General features: G+C 36.3%; 2 protein-coding genes across 3 annotated transcripts; both read left to right on the top strand.

Moving 5' to 3' along the window:
* Positions 1-1,980: 1,980 nt before the first annotated feature.
* On the top strand, positions 1,981-4,903 carry LOC119067356 (twinfilin). The gene is made up of 7 exons (XM_037170265.1): positions 1,981-2,139; positions 2,555-2,632; positions 2,690-2,801; positions 3,297-3,459; positions 3,537-3,862; positions 3,936-4,110; positions 4,513-4,903. Exons 1-7 carry the CDS (start codon positions 2,115-2,117, stop codon positions 4,660-4,662), a joined length of 1,029 nt encoding a protein of 342 aa, XP_037026160.1. The 5' UTR covers positions 1,981-2,114; the 3' UTR covers positions 4,663-4,903.
* Positions 4,904-13,726: 8,823 nt separating this feature from the next.
* LOC119067357 (glycoprotein-N-acetylgalactosamine 3-beta-galactosyltransferase 1-like) lies at positions 13,727-16,326 on the top strand. 2 transcript variants are annotated; one of them, XM_037170268.1, is made up of 8 exons: positions 13,727-14,136; positions 14,553-14,698; positions 15,043-15,198; positions 15,269-15,313; positions 15,571-15,618; positions 15,678-15,782; positions 15,840-15,986; positions 16,064-16,185. In XM_037170268.1, exons 1-8 carry the CDS (start codon positions 14,009-14,011, stop codon positions 16,066-16,068), a joined length of 780 nt encoding a protein of 259 aa, XP_037026163.1. In that variant the 5' UTR covers positions 13,727-14,008; the 3' UTR covers positions 16,069-16,185. The 2 variants fall into 2 exon arrangements, with proteins under 2 accessions (XP_037026163.1, XP_037026162.1); XM_037170267.1 differs by having other exon boundaries at positions 13,728-14,136; positions 15,840-15,991; positions 16,064-16,326.
* The last annotated feature ends 1,380 nt before the right edge of the window (positions 16,327-17,706 follow it).

A 17,706-nucleotide genomic window follows, 5' to 3' on the forward strand; every position in this document is an offset into this window, starting at 1 on the left:
TGATGGCAATACAAACTTCTTCTTTGACGTACATTTTAGTGTAACATTTTTCTGTTGGGATGGTATTACGATGCATTACACGCATTACACTGTTATGTTCATAGTATATAAACACTGAAGGTAAAGCCAACCTTTTGCCGATCAGAGAAATTGCGGATCCCTTCTTTCGGGTGAATAGACTATTAATGTACCTTCTTAGAATTGCATACATACTGGAGCTACGCGGATCATTTGATAAAGGTTTCTTTTGTATGACCATAAATGAAATGAAATGATCAGAGCAAGAAAACCGACGACTGGTCTATTTTGACTTGCCTTGGGGTACTTGTCAAAATATTTGCTTCTCTACATGTTACGATGCGAGCGAGAGGACCGAAGATCAATTTTTATTATATATAGTGTTCAAAGAGAATGTCAAAAAGAGTGTTCACCCATCGAGCTCAGTAAAATTAACTGGTTTTTTCCTAGTTAACTGGACTTTTACATACAAATTTTGACGTATCACCCAACGGAACCAGTTAATTTTTCTCTCTTTTACGCTCTTTGAACACTGTATAGTGTTAAAAGAGAATGTCAAAAAGAGTCATGTTCACCCATCGTGCTCAGTTAAATTAACTGGTTTGTTCAAAGTTAACTGGACTTTTACATACAATTTTTGACGTATCACCAATCAAAACCAGTTAAGCAACTGGCCATTTTTCTCTCTTTTACGCTCATTTAACACTTGCCTTGGGTTACTTGTCAAAATTTTTCTTTCTCTTTATCATTTTCTTGTGGATAATTTTGTTGTGTAAGCTAAGTACGCTTCCACCTTGCGGGGACTTGTCAAACATCGAAACAAAAGAAATTTACAGGATTATCAACATTTTTACAAGTATCTCAACTCATATTTATTGTTTTAATGCTTTCACTGCTTTTAAGGATCGGAAATGGGTTGAACATTTTCTTACCTGGTTCCATACATTTGGAACATGTAAAATATACCTGTATTGTCTGTATAGAACACGTAAAAAATTATTTAAAAAAATCTGAATCGACCAGATTCATCGGTACATTAGTGTTTTGTACTGCGTGTTCTATAACTCCGGGTCGACCCATTTCTATCCTTATCCCCCTTATCCTCTATCATCCTAATTAGTCCAGGCTCTTGAGTCAGAATAAGCCTCTTTTGCCAAAAAATATAATCGAATAAGCGAATTTTGAAAAAAAAGTTTTTCCCACAACTTTCCATTCCCAATTATTTATGATAACTGAAAAGCTTGAAAAATGTAAAGCGAGCGAATTGACACAAAGGACTGGCCTACTTTTGGGTGAATATAATTTTCATAACGTTGGACACAAGTAAAATCGAGTAAAAAATCACTTTGTTAGGTTGCACTTCAATACTCAACACAGGAAAGTTTATACTGAGCAACGCAGAACATTATTACGCCAAACATCACAGATGCAACAATTTAACCTTCAGTGTTTATATACTTTGGTCACGGCGACGAGAATCGTCACAGGAGGTGAATTTTTCTATGAAATTCCCCATTTTATCGTCAACTGTGGTGTGTCACCCGCGTATTTGTATCACCTCCTCAAAGTTTACAGCACAATGGTAAAGACAGCACGATTCTTGAAAAATTGTCGAAACCATATTTTCTATCATCTGCAATTCGATACGTCTGATCCTTTCAATTCTGTTGCGACGGCTTTGTTCGCTTTCAATCTTTAAAGAGTTGTTGTATCCAGGTGTGCGCCCAACGATTTGATCCAAGGTATTCACAAGGTAGGCAGAGGCGCTTCATTTTTTCGCCAGGGCTTATTTATTTGTGAAGGAACTCTGCATTTGTAAATTAAATTTTAATTCTTTAAATTCTTATCATAGTATATAGAAATGGCTTACCTCCTGCCAAGTTAAATTCTCTGCGAGTTATGATTTTTACCTGCGAATTAAAGCCATTGCAAAGCTCGATGATTGTTCAAGAAGAAGAAAAGTATATAAAGAGCTGTCAAACACACAGGGAAAATTAATAATATATTTGCAGAGCAGAATCATCAACATAGTTGAAGATTAATTTAACTTTTAAAATAAAATTTTAATTTTAACTAACAAAAAGTAGAAAGGAAAAATGTCCCATCAGACTGGAATAACAGGTACGCGTTCGTAGGACGTTGTGGGAAATAAATTGTCTGTAAAGGGTCTTATCTTATCTGCATTCTTCGCATTCAATGTTGGAACATTTCACATTTTATTTTTAGATTAGATGAAATTGTGATGATAAAACTGCGATCAATCGGTTGCTTTGCAATGCAATCCGAATGCGATCCAGTCAATTGTCCGGTCAATGTAAATTCCATATTTTGTTGTGTTTTAAGTTATGAAATCGAAGCATCAAGTGTTCGGAGACTATACTATTTTGTGAGTGGTCAAAGAACTCTTTATTACGTGGGCTGAATTCCAGTCCAGTTATAGATTCTTTCGTAATGGATTTTGTATAAGTGAAACGCTTTAAAAGTTTTCAGAGTTTAGTGTTCTGTGAATTGAAAACGAGACAAATTTTCATTTCAGCAAACGATGCGTTGAAGAAGGTGTTTGGAAAATCGAAAGATGGCAAAATTCGGGTGATCAAAATATCAATAGAAAATGGTAAGTCAAATGGACTTGGGTGTAGTTGGAGGATAAATAAATTGTTCGAATTTCCAGAACAATTGACATCCGCATCGGTCCAAACTGTGAATAAAGACTGGGAAAAAGATTTCGATAAAATGCTCAAACCGCTCGTTGAACGAGATACGCCTTGTTACATTTTGTATAGGTGAGTCATTCATATTTCGGTTGTTCACACATTCTGTCCACGACTGCTGTTTGCTGATGCAGTGAGACGAGTAACAAATATCTTATCCCATTCGGGACTGACTGTCTGAATGAGTTAAAATTTCCTTTGTTCTGAAGAAAATTCACATCCGTCTTTCTTACTCTTTTGCTTTCCTATGTAAACAATTGGTCGGTTCAAGGGTGGACCTTTGCCCGCTAAATTCCAATACAGCAAATAGCACAACCAACTATTTGGTTAACCTATTTAAGTGCTGCAACAGTCTTTACTTCTAGTGAATTCGGTCGATCTCCTAATGGCCCTTTGAACTTTTGTATGAAAATTTTGAATTTTTCGGCTTTTTACAAATGAGTTGCATGTAGCTCATGAGACCAGTGCGGCCCTATTTTCGCATAATCTGTAGACACCGACTGCCTAAGATTTCATCACCGAAATTCCGTCAAATTGACAATTTCCCCCATTTTTGCACCCTTTCAGGTTAGACGCAAAGACTCCGTTGGGATTTGCATGGTTGTTAATTAGTTGGATACCCGATTCGGCAACGATACGGCAAAAAATGTTGTACGCATCCACAAAGGCGACGTTAAAAACGGAATTCGGTTCAGCGCACATCACGGAAGAGATTCATGCCACTGACATTGTACGTGTGGAACTCCGATTTCTTTTTTATCAAATGATATTGAATTCACCCAATGGCATCATTTCTCTTCCCCATAGGATGAAGTAACACTGGCCGGCTACCATAAACATAAATCTGTATTCGCTGCACCCGCACCGCTAACTATGCGCGAAGAGGAAATGATCGAATTGAAACGGTCCGAAGTGAATACACACATATCCACCGATACACGCCAACAGACAATGAGTGGCATCAGCATACCATTGACTGTGTCGGCGAGTAATGGTATCAAGGATATGGCTAGGGGATCGTACAATTATCTCCAGTTCAACATTGATTTGCAAGCGGAACAGGTGAATTTAGTTAAAGCGGCGAATGTGGAATTGGATCGATTGCCGAAAGAGGTTCCCAGTGATGCGGCACGGTATGTGATTTAGCACAGACGGAAACTTTTTTTTTTAGCTTGGCGAAGTGGTTAAAGTTTGCTTTTCGATTAGCTATCACCTGTATTTATTCAAGCACACGCATGAAGGCGACTACTTGGAAAGTATTGTGTTCATTTACTCGATGCCCGGCTATTCTTGCCCCGTCAAAGAGCGTATGATGTATTCGAGTGTGAAGGCAACATTCTGTGAAACGATTCATAAACTAGGATTAGACATTGTCAAACGGGTAACTAGGCAAAATGTTGCATTTCAGTTAAGGTTACGGTGTGCCCGAAAATATATCATATTGCGGTATGCACGGAATTACTTGTCACAACTAGATTGTACATATCGATCGGTATGCCTACTCCAAAGACATTTCACCTTGAAAATTGACGAAAAGTTAACGAAAGACGAACAACGAAAATTCGTTTACGTTCTGGATACGTTCGTTCCTGTGAACATTGATCGTTTTCGGCCTGTCAAGGTCAAGGTGTATCGTCGTTGGGTCGATGTTACCGATATTGAATCAGCAGTTGACGACTAATCCCATGCATGCTACAGACAACTGAATCAGGCACATCAAGGACTGTTTTACTGAAAGACATTTCCATTTTCAAATAAATTTTTTTCTTCCTTGCAATTGCAGTTAGAAATTGACTCGGGCGCCGAATTGACCGAAGAATTTTTACAAGACGAACTGCATCCGAAGAAGATCCTGCATCGTCCGCAATTTGCGAAACCGAAGGGACCGCCGAACCGTGGAGCGAAACGATTGACCAAACCGTCAGCGGAATAAAGTTAAATTATTTTATCGAAATGTCTTCCTCCCGTTTCAGTTTCAGTGTAATCTAATTGTGTATTGAAATGAAATGTAGAACTGTGTAGAACAGGAAAATATTTAAAAAAAAAATTGTCTTTAGTTTGTCAAGATTTCTGTTCTCGTCTCTTGCGTCAGAGAAAAAATTATTGTTTAGCGTATAAAATACCGGATAAATTGCCAACAAATAAATATCTCTATCCAATAAAAAGTATTTAAAATCACTCTGGCTTTTCATTTCTCTGAATTCTCCAGTCTTCATGGAGAAATAATGACAAGAACGAGAATTTTGAAAGTCTTGTCGGTCTAAAATTTTGGCAACAAATCCACGCAATTAGTTGCAAATTCGCCTATGTCAGATTGAGATTTTCTCTCTTTTGTTCTTATATGTCAGTTCGTTTTTTTTATTTATTTTATTTTAATGATGGAAATGAAGACAAAAGTTGATATAACTTTTTTGAGGAAGTCGTTTTCTTCAATTGATTTGGACCAAAAAATAGAAAAGCTCTACGTATTCGTCATTAATTGCGTGAAATTACTTAAATGGTGGTGCAGTGTAGTCTAGAAAATAATTCCTTTTCGTATTCAAGCTCAGTAGGAGGATAATTAAAAGTGAATGTTGTAGCTCTTGTAGACGACTTTAATTTATAGGATTTTATCACATGTCACATGTAAGTCATTGACCATGACCAACCAACCAACCAACCAACCAAGAATTAATCAACACAAGATTGATTTCAACCAGGGCCTATTTTAAGGAATGAAAATTCTCGAAAATTCACAAATTTTATTTGTTCGTGAATCTTTAGAATTGACACTCAAAATTGTTTGCTTGGCTTACACATGGGCAACAGCTAAAAAATACAGAAGTTGTTCAATATGTGGCCTTGGAAGAAAATAAGTAAACAAATTACGAATTTTAGGGAATTTCAACCAGTCCCAATGACCAAGTTTTCGATTCTATCATCGCACAGCCATTGAAAACGACATGAAACGTACAGCCATGCGATCAAAGTAGTGCGTAAATAGATGTTCATTTATATATTTACGCACTAGTGTGTGTAAATTGAAGTTTGTTAAAAATGAGGATCTTACTGCTGCACATAAAATCTTGTAAAAATGTGGTTTGTTTTTCGCACATGATGTGTTGCCGAACTCGCCTTCGGCTTGTATCGGTAATTTCACATCTATTGCGCAAAACAACACCATTTACTAACTAGTTAGCAAAATAGATATAGTTGTAGAATGTATGATACACTGTCCGATTGTGATATCTGAAATCCAAATACGATGTTCTGGTGCGTAGGTTCCATGCATCGATATAATATACTGTAGATTAGGGTGGGTCGATTTTAACAACTTGAAAATCCACAGCCAGTGACATGTGCAGCTTGCCAAAACAAATCAAACTGCATCATTACTTTTTCGTTTCCGAATACTTTTGAGTACCGCACAACTGTTTGAATGGGTTTGTTAGGCTACTCGTATTTCCTTTCAAAATTTTATAAACAATTTTCTTAAAAAAGCTTTGATAAGCCTTGCAGAGGCTGTAATAGACTGAAATAAACATAATACAACTTAATTTGAAAAAATCGGTTCAGTCGAAGTGAAAATATGTACATTTTCTATGTAATATTGGGAGTCTATGAACTTTAAACCACCATTTGTACGAAAGAATTTCACAAATGTGGTTAGTTCTTTCTGCTAGAGTAAAAATAGGTAAAAACGACAATGATGGATATTTTCAGAATGTTTCAGATTGGTTATCAACGATGTAATAGTTCTAGGAGATCGAACTACTCTATTAGAAAAAATATTCCGTGTTAGAAACGTCATTTTTCGTAGTAGATTCGGATGTTAGTATGAAATAGGTGATTAGTTTCGCTCTACTGTAGAATTGTGAAACTGAAGAAAAGTTCAGGTGTTTAAATTTTTCAAGAATATTTGTATTCCCTGAATTACGTCATTATACAAAATCTTTCTTCGAATCGAAGTTTAAACGAATTTTTCGTCCTTCATTTATCGTAATGATAGCACCTTCTTTACGCTCATTGGGGGGTGAAAAGCGACTCCACTTCAGCAAGCAGTTTAAAGTGTCTTTCAGTGGCCTGGGAATAACATAGCACTTTTGTAAAGTCTGTACTATCGTAGCATAAGTTGTGTTCATGCTGCTTGTTACACTTATGCGAACGGTTTCGCATATGCAGTTACAATTAGTGTTGCCAGCAACAACATATCGCACAAGCAAAGTAGATCATTTATTTTAAATGTCGTTTGAACGTTTTGAACCATAAAAATGGAGGTGAATGAATTGGAGGAATATTCCGAGTTTTTAGATTTCGCTTGTAATGTATTGATTGACTACACTAGTGATGATGATGAACGTGATATTTGTGACGAGATGGATCGTGAACTTGATTTTGAAGATGCTGATGATGTTATCGACAATGAACGGATGGAATTTGATGATATGAACAGCGATAATGATATAATGCAGTGTATAATAAACATGATAGCAATAGAATACGATCTGCAAGAACTGCTTCCTAAAGAGCGACGTAAGGGAAATCGAAGATGGGGTGTACATCCCATCAATCAAATGAGAAAAGAGTACGGACATTTCCATCGCTTATTTCAAGAAATGTTGGAATACGACCACGACAAGTTTTTCAATTATACCAGGATGACTCCTGCAAGATTTCAACATCTTTTCGAACTTATGGAATCTAAAATCACTAAAGACTCACCTAATGCTATTCCTGCTAAGTGTAGACTACTTCTTACACTGAGGTAAAAGGTTAAATGATTTTCGTTTCAATTTTAACCTCAATAATCATTTTTAGATTTTTAGCGACTGGCGACTCATTGAAAAGCATCCACTACAATTTTCGAGTGGGAGTATCTACGGCTCACTACATAATAACTGAAACATGCGAAGCATTGTGGGACGTACTGCAACCGATCTACTTGAAGTTTCCAGAAAAAGAAGACTGGTTGAAAATAGAGGAAGAATTCCGTAAAAAATTGAATCTTCCTAATTGTGTCGGTGCAATTGATGGCAAATTAATCGAAATGTTCGCACCTCATCACACTGGGTCGTTATACTTTAACTACAGCCGATATTTCAGTGAAAACTTGTTGGCGATCTGCGACGCACATAAAAATTTCGTTTATGTTGATATCGGCAGCTACGGCCAACAAACCGATGGTGGTATCTTGTTCAATTCATCTTTCGGAAAGCGGCTGGACATGAAAAAATTAAACTTTCCGGAACCAACAAACCTACCCCACACGAATATTGCTTTTCCGTTTTTTGTCATAGGAGATAGTGCATTCCCCCTGAAAGAAAATTTGCTAACACCGTACGCTGGTGATCACCTTAATTTGTCAGCCATAGAGTCAAATTTCAACAGTGAACAGTGCAGTGTTCGAAAAATTATTGAAAATGCGTTTGGGATTTTGGTGAGAAGATGGCAAATATTTAATGGACCGATTGAAAGCCATCCTACGAAAGTCGATAAAATTGTGAAGGCTGCCATCGTGCTGCATAACTACATCAAATCATTTGACGACCCAGCATCGATACGGTATATGCGAGAGGACAGAATCTCATATCCAACAACTGACTCACTACGAAGTTTTTACGAATCAGGACTTCGTTTTTCGACAGCAAATGACAACGAATATCCTAGTGTCGCGCGAGATACATACGCTAATTATTTGATGAATGTACTTTGAAAATCGTTTGAATTTTCATCGCTGGAAATCGAATTTAAATTTCAATCCACGCGTTTAGTGGTATGGTATATATTGCTGTATAAAAAATCGGTCGAATCCAATATTTTGAATTAAAGAATAAGACCCAGATTTTGCTAGGTGTGTTTCTTTTACGAAGCTTTATCGATTGCTTTTGTGTAAAATTTTGAGAAAACTTGTTTTCTAAGTAATCGATAAAGCTTAGTAAAAGATACACACCGATTCGACCGATTTTTTATGCAGCGCTATATACCATACCACTAAGCGTGTGGATTTAATTCGAAGTTTCTCACAATCCTGTATTTCCTCTGAAGTAAATGTAAGTTTGAGTGTATTTGAGGAAGCGTTTGTATTGGTTCGTTTAATTTGCATAGAAATTTCAATTTAATTCGAAGTTTTTCACAATCCTGTATTTCCGCTGAAAAAAATGTAAGCTTTCATTAAATCATAAATCTGAAATCCTGTTGTTTTTGTCAACCTGGCTGTCCTACGAATGTCACTGTGTCAATCATGACATAGTAAATGGGCTATTTACCAGTGAACGACCAGATTTTTGTGAGTTGTGCAATTTGAAATGCAAGATGTCCCGTGAATACTATAAAAGAAGTGCAACAAGGGAGGACCACATTTCAGTTTTCATTTCATTTTTAATTCGAAAGTTTCTCACAATCCAGTATTTCCGCGGAAAAAAGTTATACAAACGTTTGTATTGGTTCGTTTAACATAAAACTTACTTCGAATAAAACTTTACTATCTCTAGAATCTCCTGTTCCACACCCGGCAATATTTCTTGTGGCACTCTCGGCAATTTGGTGCCCAAATATGCCAAAAACGGGGCGTGAGGAGAACGGTTCGATTTTTCTGTCATCTTGTTCGCCAAACAAGAATTCATTTTTTGGCGGATCGAATCAATACTCTTTTCATTTGAGATTGTTGCAGCAGTTGCTGCGACAACATGCGAAGGAACACTATTTCGAGATGATGGAGCCGCTACTGAAGTTCGTTTTGATTTGTTCACATTTTCTCGAAAAGCTGGATTCTTTGACGTTGAAGAATTTCGTTGAGACGCAGGCAATTGACTGTCAGGTAATTGTGATGAAGAACCACCGCCACTTAAACCAACGCTCATCGATGGCTTCTGACCACAAATTATCGGTCTACTTTTATCGACCGGAAATGGCTTAGCGAAACGTTGTGTTGAAAAACTTGTAGTCGGGTTCAACGACATGTAATTATCGTCATCGGTTGGTTCCGGAACTGTTTCGATGTTGTCAGGTTCTTGAACTTCCGGCAAAACATCATTTTGTGAAGCGTTCGATAAGTACTGTATTTGAGAAATTTCACCAGTGTATTCTGACAGAACACTCTCGATCACAAAATCGGCATCCTCAGATTGTTCGTTAAAGGTTTCTGGAATCTCGTTAGTAGTTCCGTCTAACAAATCGTTTATTTCTTCGGCATCGATGCTTGGATCCACCTCAATACGAACACCTTGCGACTGACAATCGTCGTCACCATCAATTTCCATTCCATTTCCATCATCAGAATCTTCCACGAATTCTGTGTCGTTAGTGAAAGTTCTAAGTGAAAGTTGGACAATTTGTTAAAAAACACAAAACTATGCAAGAATTATGTCGAACATACGATCTAGGTTGTATATATTGATCAAGAAATTGGAGCCGATCGTAGAAAACCCAACCACTTCGGTGTACAATCTTCTTCCGTCTTTTCGTTTCCGCGTTCTTCTTCTCACGACAGTACTTTTGACGAAGAGAAAAATATCTCTTCTTCGTTGCGTCGACTACAAGTTTTTAGGTTAGGTGATGTCTTAAAAATACGTTCATACTAGCTTACCAGTCATTCTACATTGTTTTGCGATGTTTACCCACGCTTCCTCTTTTTTTCGTACATTTTTAAAGTCCTTTAAACTTTTATCGAACACGATTCGGTTGTTTTGTATTAGATTTATAAATAAATCTGTACTTGCCTCTCCCATTTTAATGCAGAAACGGTTGAGTTTTTAACATTACATCTAATTGGTTGCTACGATCGTTGATAGTATACATTTTAAAGTCGTCAATATGGCAACACTTAATTTGTAATCGTTGAGGCTACACATGTGCATGCACTTAGCAACATGAGCTCAATTGTGCATTGAGGTCAATGATTTGTTAGTCAGTTCTATTGGTACACCTCTACAGTAAAGTCGTGTGTTATTACTCATTTATCACATTTTTGTTTTTAACGGATCCTACGATTTTCTCGACCCACAGATTCTGGCAGCTGTGATATTGTGTAAATATTTTTCGAAGTCAAAACTTTCTACGCATACGTAAGACTAGTTTTCTGAGACAAAACCCAAAAAAAACCATTCAATATCAGGGCTGTCAAAATTTGTAGAATTCATTAAAATCAAAAATATGTTATTTTTGAACACGTTTGTTGAAGAGCTCTTTGGAAATATCAAATGGACTTATATTACTTCTGAAGTAGTATTAAACACATATTTTTAAAAGACTCAAGTTTCTCAAATTACACTCATTGGAATCGCGTCGGTTGGAGAATGATGAGCTGACTCTGTTCAAACTGATCCATCCTCGTATCGATTCTGAACTTTATCATTATCTTAAGTTTGACGGACGATCTAAACCCACACGGCTAAAGAATTTGTTTTATCTTCCAAAGTTCAAGACTAATGTCCAGAGAAATTTTCCTATTTATCGCTTGCAAGAGCACCATGACGTGTATTTCCAACGATTGAATATAATGGATGACAGGTTTCCTGTTTTTGAAAGTCTAATCAATCAAGGATCATTTCGTTTTTTGATTATGCAAATGGCAGTTTCATATTGTTCACATTTTGCTGTGCTTTTGGTTTATGATTTTTCCTAATGTTTTCTGTTTTTGTAAGTCGCTGATTGACCTGTTATTGGGATTCGGTCTGTTTGTCTTCATGATAAAAATAAAATAGGTCTGTTCCAAGGTCAAATTACTGTCAAATTTCATCCTTGGAGACAAAACCTCATCAACATTTATATGTAAAATCACGTAGGTTATGTTGCTGTGGATGAAATCGTTGCCGTTCGTATTATCAAAGTTTGGGTTTACAGTTGCCTATAGAGCGAAACAAATCACCTATTTCATACTAACATCCGAATCTACTACGAAAAATGACGTTTCTAACACGGAATATTTTTTCTAATAGAGTAGTTCGATCTCCTAGAACTATCACATCGTTGATAACCAATCTGAAACATTCTGAAAATATCCATCATTGTCGTTTTTACGTATTTTTACTCTAGCAGAAAGAACTAACCACATTTGTGGAATTCTTTCGTACAAATGGTGGTTTAAAGTTCATAGACTCCCAATATTACATAGAAAATGTACATATTTTCACTTCGACTGAACCGATTTTTTCAAATTAAGTTGTATTATGTTTATTTCAGTCTATTACAGCCTCTGCAAGGCTTATCAAAGCTTTTTTAAGAAAATTGTTTATAAAATTTTGAAAGGAAATACGGGTAGCCTAACAAACCCATTCAAACAGTTGTGCGGTACTCAAAAGTATTCGGAAACGAAAAAGTAATGATGCAGTTTGATTAGTTTTGGCAAGCTGCACATGTCACTGGCTGTGGATTTTCAAGTTGTTAAAATCGACCCACCCTACTGTAGATAATGAGACACGAAGAACGATATTCCAGAAATATAGCACACATGCACACATACAAGTGAAAAAAATACGAATCACAACACAAAACGAAGAGAAAATGGAAATTGAGAGGTGCAGAGTTTCAATTATTTTCAAATATTTGTATGACATTATTTCGCGCGCTTTCTCAAAACGTAAGTTACGTTACACATACATCCATGTGATCTTTCCGCATAAAGTTACTTTGACATTTCATGCTTCGGGGCCGAAAATGAGGGCAATTTTTCGAATTTTCTCGGGTTTCCGGCCCTCTGCATGAAAACTCACATGTGCACCTGTTTGGGACGGTTGATTTAAGGCACTTTCGCTTGTAAGCCTCACTTCGTTCGGCCTACAATCCGCGAAATTGCCTAAAATCAATCGTCCAAAACAGGTACACAAATGACTATTACCTACCTACCCTATATTATATCGATGGTTCTATGTTTGCACAGTTATGTGAGACAGGTGAAAACGAGTGTTCAACATAAATTTGATTTATCATCTTCGAATTAAAATTTTATTTTGTTACCGAAAAGTATTCCCCACGTTGTTTTCGACAGCATAAAATGCCGAACTCTCTTCCTTGTATGTCACTCATTCACAGCATGATTTAAATGATTCAAATACACCGTCCTACAGTCGTAAATATAGACAGCATATTTTCGTGAAATTGATTCTTAAAAATATTTTAAGATTCAAAGAAAAGTGGGAAACGGAAAATGTTAGAAAATTGTGTCAAAAATTAATTTTAAAAAAATTAATAAAAATTGCAATCTTTGTTAATTCGTTAAGCTCAAAATATATGTCTACGACCATCGACATAGCACAGATAGACGGATTTATGTGGGACTGAACGTAAAGTAAAAGTAATAGTAGGTTACATCGGATGCTTCGGAAGTACTTCATTGCACGATGTAACAATTTTATGATAAAAGCAAGTTCTCAATATCCGAGCCGAAGGCGAAGTCTACGCTTTACTTGTCGAAAACCAGTTGCCGAACACACGAGTAAGTTTACCACGTAGGAAAATCAAAAAAAGAAAACGAAAATAGTTCAATCATTTTTGCAAGGTATTAAACGGTCAAACGGTTCGTTGAGAATAGTTTATCGACGGATGCAAATGCCGACAAGATCATGCTTCTCTCGAACACTTAGAAACTAAGTTAAAGTGATCGTTCCATCTGAGGTAATAGTTTGTATAACGTTGGCTATGTAATGGTCAGCTTTCGCATCGATCAGATAGCAAAACATGTGTAACATTATAAACCTCAACGAATACACGGGACCGGGGCAACCCTTTCCATTTCGTGTGCGAAATGACGGTTCGTTCTGCAAGTTTATTTTTAATCTAGAATGCAAACCTTTGCAACAACCAACAACTAATTAAAAAAGAAAAAGTTGAATTCGAATTTTATCAATGTTGTTCGATCTTATCACGTTTTGGTTTAACATTTGCAACTCGAGTTGAACGCTAAATCGAATTCTTAGCTTATGTGTTATGTAATAAAAGTACGTTCGATTGGAACCGTATCTGCGACGGAAATGGGAAACATTTTCATTAGATTGTACATTGGCTGAGGCCACTTAAGTATATATCAGAAAACCCATCGTCAGTAATAAACTCGGTGTTGCTTTCTTCTTGCGTTTTTCTTAAAGCATTTGAAGCTTGATTAGTGTAGGAAACTTAAAGTTTAAAATTTTATCGCACTTGCATTAACTTTTTTTGCGTAACACTGCTATTTATTCAGCTCACTGAATCCAACAAATGTGACAAATTAACGTTGTCGGGCACATACAGTAATTTTCAGTGAATTCCAGTCCGTTCACTTCTAATATCTACGTTGATAATAAAGATACCAGCGGTTAAACATAGTTATGCCATCGTATATTTATAACATCAAACAGAGTTTATGTCGAAATTCAATAATTTTGTGGGTTCTCGTAATTGTGACTTACATCACTTTTTATCTGAGCTGTTCACCACTGAAAGCTGCAGATTTTAGGTTGGTATCATAGCCTATTGATAACAATTTGTAGGAAAAAAGCAATTTTCTTAAATCGATGAACGAAGAGTAAAATTTTGATTGGATTTTTTGAGAAAAATGTTGTATGCAACTCGGTGATAAAAGCTTTTTTAAACACAAGACCTACGGTCTCGAGTGTTAATCTACAAATCTAGTGCCTAAAAGCCATTTATCACACGGTGGTATAACAAGGGGTAATAAGTTGAAAAGGCGGGTTTTTGTGTGAATTTTATTGACCCGAGGCGAAGCCGAGGTCAATAATCACACGGTAACGTGACTTTTCACGTTTAACTTGAGTTGTAACGAATGTTACGTGTTAGGGCTGGCGAGAGTTCATGAAATTCGATGAAAAGAACTATTTTAAATGAAAGCATGAAACAAAATTTTCATCGTAGAATAGGAAAAAATCGCAGTGCTACAGAAGGTCGTGTATTGTGCTGGGTCATGACCAACCCGACAAATCACAGAATGAAAGCAATTCACGTTCAACGGACATGGGGCCGACGTTGCAACAAATTAATATTTATGAGTTCTGAAGAAGGTAGCGCACACTTTTTATATCTGCTTTAACCTGTTACAGACGGCTGTCATCTGTTATCGACAACGACAATAATAATAAACGACAAGCTCTTATATAGCAAAAAGCATGTTCAAAACAAATGAAGTAAAAGATTTCTGGAATCAATCTATGAAAATCTTCAATGAAATGAAGTAATAGATCAGATAATAAAACTGTTATCTGTGACAGGTTTTAAGGCAAAATATCCGACTAGTTGCTTGAATATAAATCAAAGTCAAATCAAAAAACTTCTAAGCTTTCAATTGTAAGCTCTTTTATGCGTTTGAATGTGAGTGGATTTTAAAGACGTTTTCTTTTATTAACAGACCCTGAATTGAGTAGTGTAGTAGCACTAAATGTTGAAGAAGGGCGCGATCATCTTTGGGCTAAAACGAAAGAAGCGTTTAAGTACATATACCAGCATCATCTCGACGAAGCCGAATGGTTTCTGAAAGCTGACGACGACACATATGTTATTGTCGGTAAGCTTTACAAAGTATCGACAGTGCATGGAATTCGAAGTAAATTAGATGTGGAAAATTTTTGTTTCAGAAAATCTGCGATTCTTTCTCAAAGATTTCGATTCGAACAATGCGGGTAAGTAAGATTTTTCTTTGTCTCTCATATTATTTTAAGATTGAGTGAAAAAATAAGAAATAAAATCGGTTAAAAACGGAGTCTGTTTGTACTGCTGAAAAATTTGCAATGTCGTGACCTAGTTACGAGTGACAGGGCACAGGGAACGTCATTGAAATTTAGACCTGAGTTGCTGAAGCTGAAGCAAATTGATGTCTAAACTTCACTGACGTCCCCAAATATCATTTCAAAATTAAATTTCTACTCTTCATTTGCAGTTTCCCTTGGCTGTAAATTTACACAAGGATTCTTTAGTGGAGGAGCAGGTTGGATATTAAAAACCATATTTCCAGTTGTTTGTATAATGTAAATTTCCGTGCAACAGGATACGTTCTGAGCAAAGAATCGGTCAAACGGTTCGTGGAGAATAGTTTATTAGACGGAAGCAAATGCCGCCAAGAGCACGATGGTCTCGAAGACTTAGAGATGGGTTTGTTCGAAGTCTTTCTTCAATACACGTTCTTAAATAAACTAAGTTCGATTTAAGGTACTTGTTTGTATAACATTGGCATAGAAACAACAGATACCAGAGACACTATTGGTCGCTACCGGTTTCTTCCGTTCAACCCTCAGATTGAAGTAGTACCACGAAATCCGTCAGATAAATATTGGTTCTACATGTACTATCCAGAAAGTAAGGTCTGACATCCTGAATTTTTGAACATTGTAACAGGAAGCAACTCTGGTCTCTAATAATTTATTTTTTACCAGGGTGAGAATTTAGAGACCGTTTCTGCTAACCCGTTACATGATTACATAGCCGATGAAATGCATCCAATGGATTATATGTCCGATCGTGTTATTTCATTTCATTACGTACCTCCAAAGCAAATGTACTTTATGGATCATCTACTCTACCACGTAAGACTACACAAAGTTTAAGCTAAATAGAAGAAGAAATGAAAATGTAAGTAATGAAAAATGCTAGAGTAAGGCACCCAATTGTGGAACACATTGAGGAAAAATTAAAAAGCTCATGTGAATTTTCAGTATTCTTTCAGTAAGCTTACTCAAAATGATAATCAGTCATTACCATTAGAAAAAAAAAATTAAAAGTTAGTGACGAAAATTAAGATACGAAGTGACTATTCGCCCGCGCGGGTTATTAGCAACGGCCCTTATACATACAAATTTATCGAAAAGGCAGAAGCCGAAACGTTGATTCAAAACAGAACTTTAATTTTTACATGTCATATCGTGGGTAGTAAGACACAAAACATGCACAAGTTCTTGGTGTTGGTACTTTCTGCAACCGAGAATTGAAATACTACAAATTTTCATCTCGCTACGCTCGTATTAAAAAAATCAACATTTAAAAATTTGGTGGAAAAGATATAATTACTTATCTCCTTCAGTAGTGTAATAGTGTGTAAAGTTGTGTACACATTCATGTCAGGATAAAAACGAAATGTCGCGTTTGCATAACCTCGGCTTCGCCGTATACGATATCAATCAATTTTTCACGTAGACTCTAGTTTCCAACTTTTTATCACTAGCGCAAATGGAAAACACAGCATATTTTGTCGTTCTAGCAATTTAAAATTGACAGTATCATTTCCAGCCTAAATGGCATCGTTTGCAACAGAACAACCTACAAGAACGACTAATTAGAAAAGAAAAAGTTGAATTCGAATTTTATCAATGTTGTTCGATCGTATCGATGTTTTGCTTGAGAATATTAACAACTCCAGTGGAATGCTAAATCGAATTCGTTTGATTTGAACATATCTCCGACGGAAATTAGATTTTACATCTTGATATTTTGTCGATTGGATGCGACCACTTCAGTGTATCAGAAAACCGTCGTTAGTTATAGATTCGGTTTGACTCATTTCTTGCGTCTTTCTTAAAGCATTTGAAGCTTGATTGGTGTACGAAATTCAATGTTGGAAAGAAAAAAAAATCTGAAATTTCATCAATGGTTTTTACCATTTTATAATTTCCGATTAGCTTATTTTGCTACCGCAACGTATACGTAGTGAGTGCAGTCGGTTACTCATTCAGCTGACTTCAAAGTCCAAAAAGTAGTAGTTTTCAGTGAATGCCAGTGAACTCACTTCCTTTAGCTACGCCGATTATAGTGATACCAGCACTTAGTTATGCCTTCATATTTATAACATCAAACAGAGTTTATGTCGAAATCAAACTATTTTGTGAGAGCTCATATTCAGCTGATATTAGGTAGGTATCATGAGTCTGTTGATAACGATTCAAAGAAACAATTTTCATCTTAGAAAAGGAAATAATGGCAGTGCTACAGAAAATCACCGAAAGAAAGCAATTTACTTTCAACGGACATGGTATCAACGTTGCAACAAATTATACTATTTATGAGTTCTGAAGAGGCGGGGCAC

The sequence above is a fragment of the Bradysia coprophila genome (assembly GCF_014529535.1).
Source record: "Bradysia coprophila strain Holo2 chromosome X unlocalized genomic scaffold, BU_Bcop_v1 contig_12, whole genome shotgun sequence".
NCBI classification, from domain to species: Eukaryota; Metazoa; Arthropoda; class Insecta; order Diptera; family Sciaridae; genus Bradysia; species Bradysia coprophila.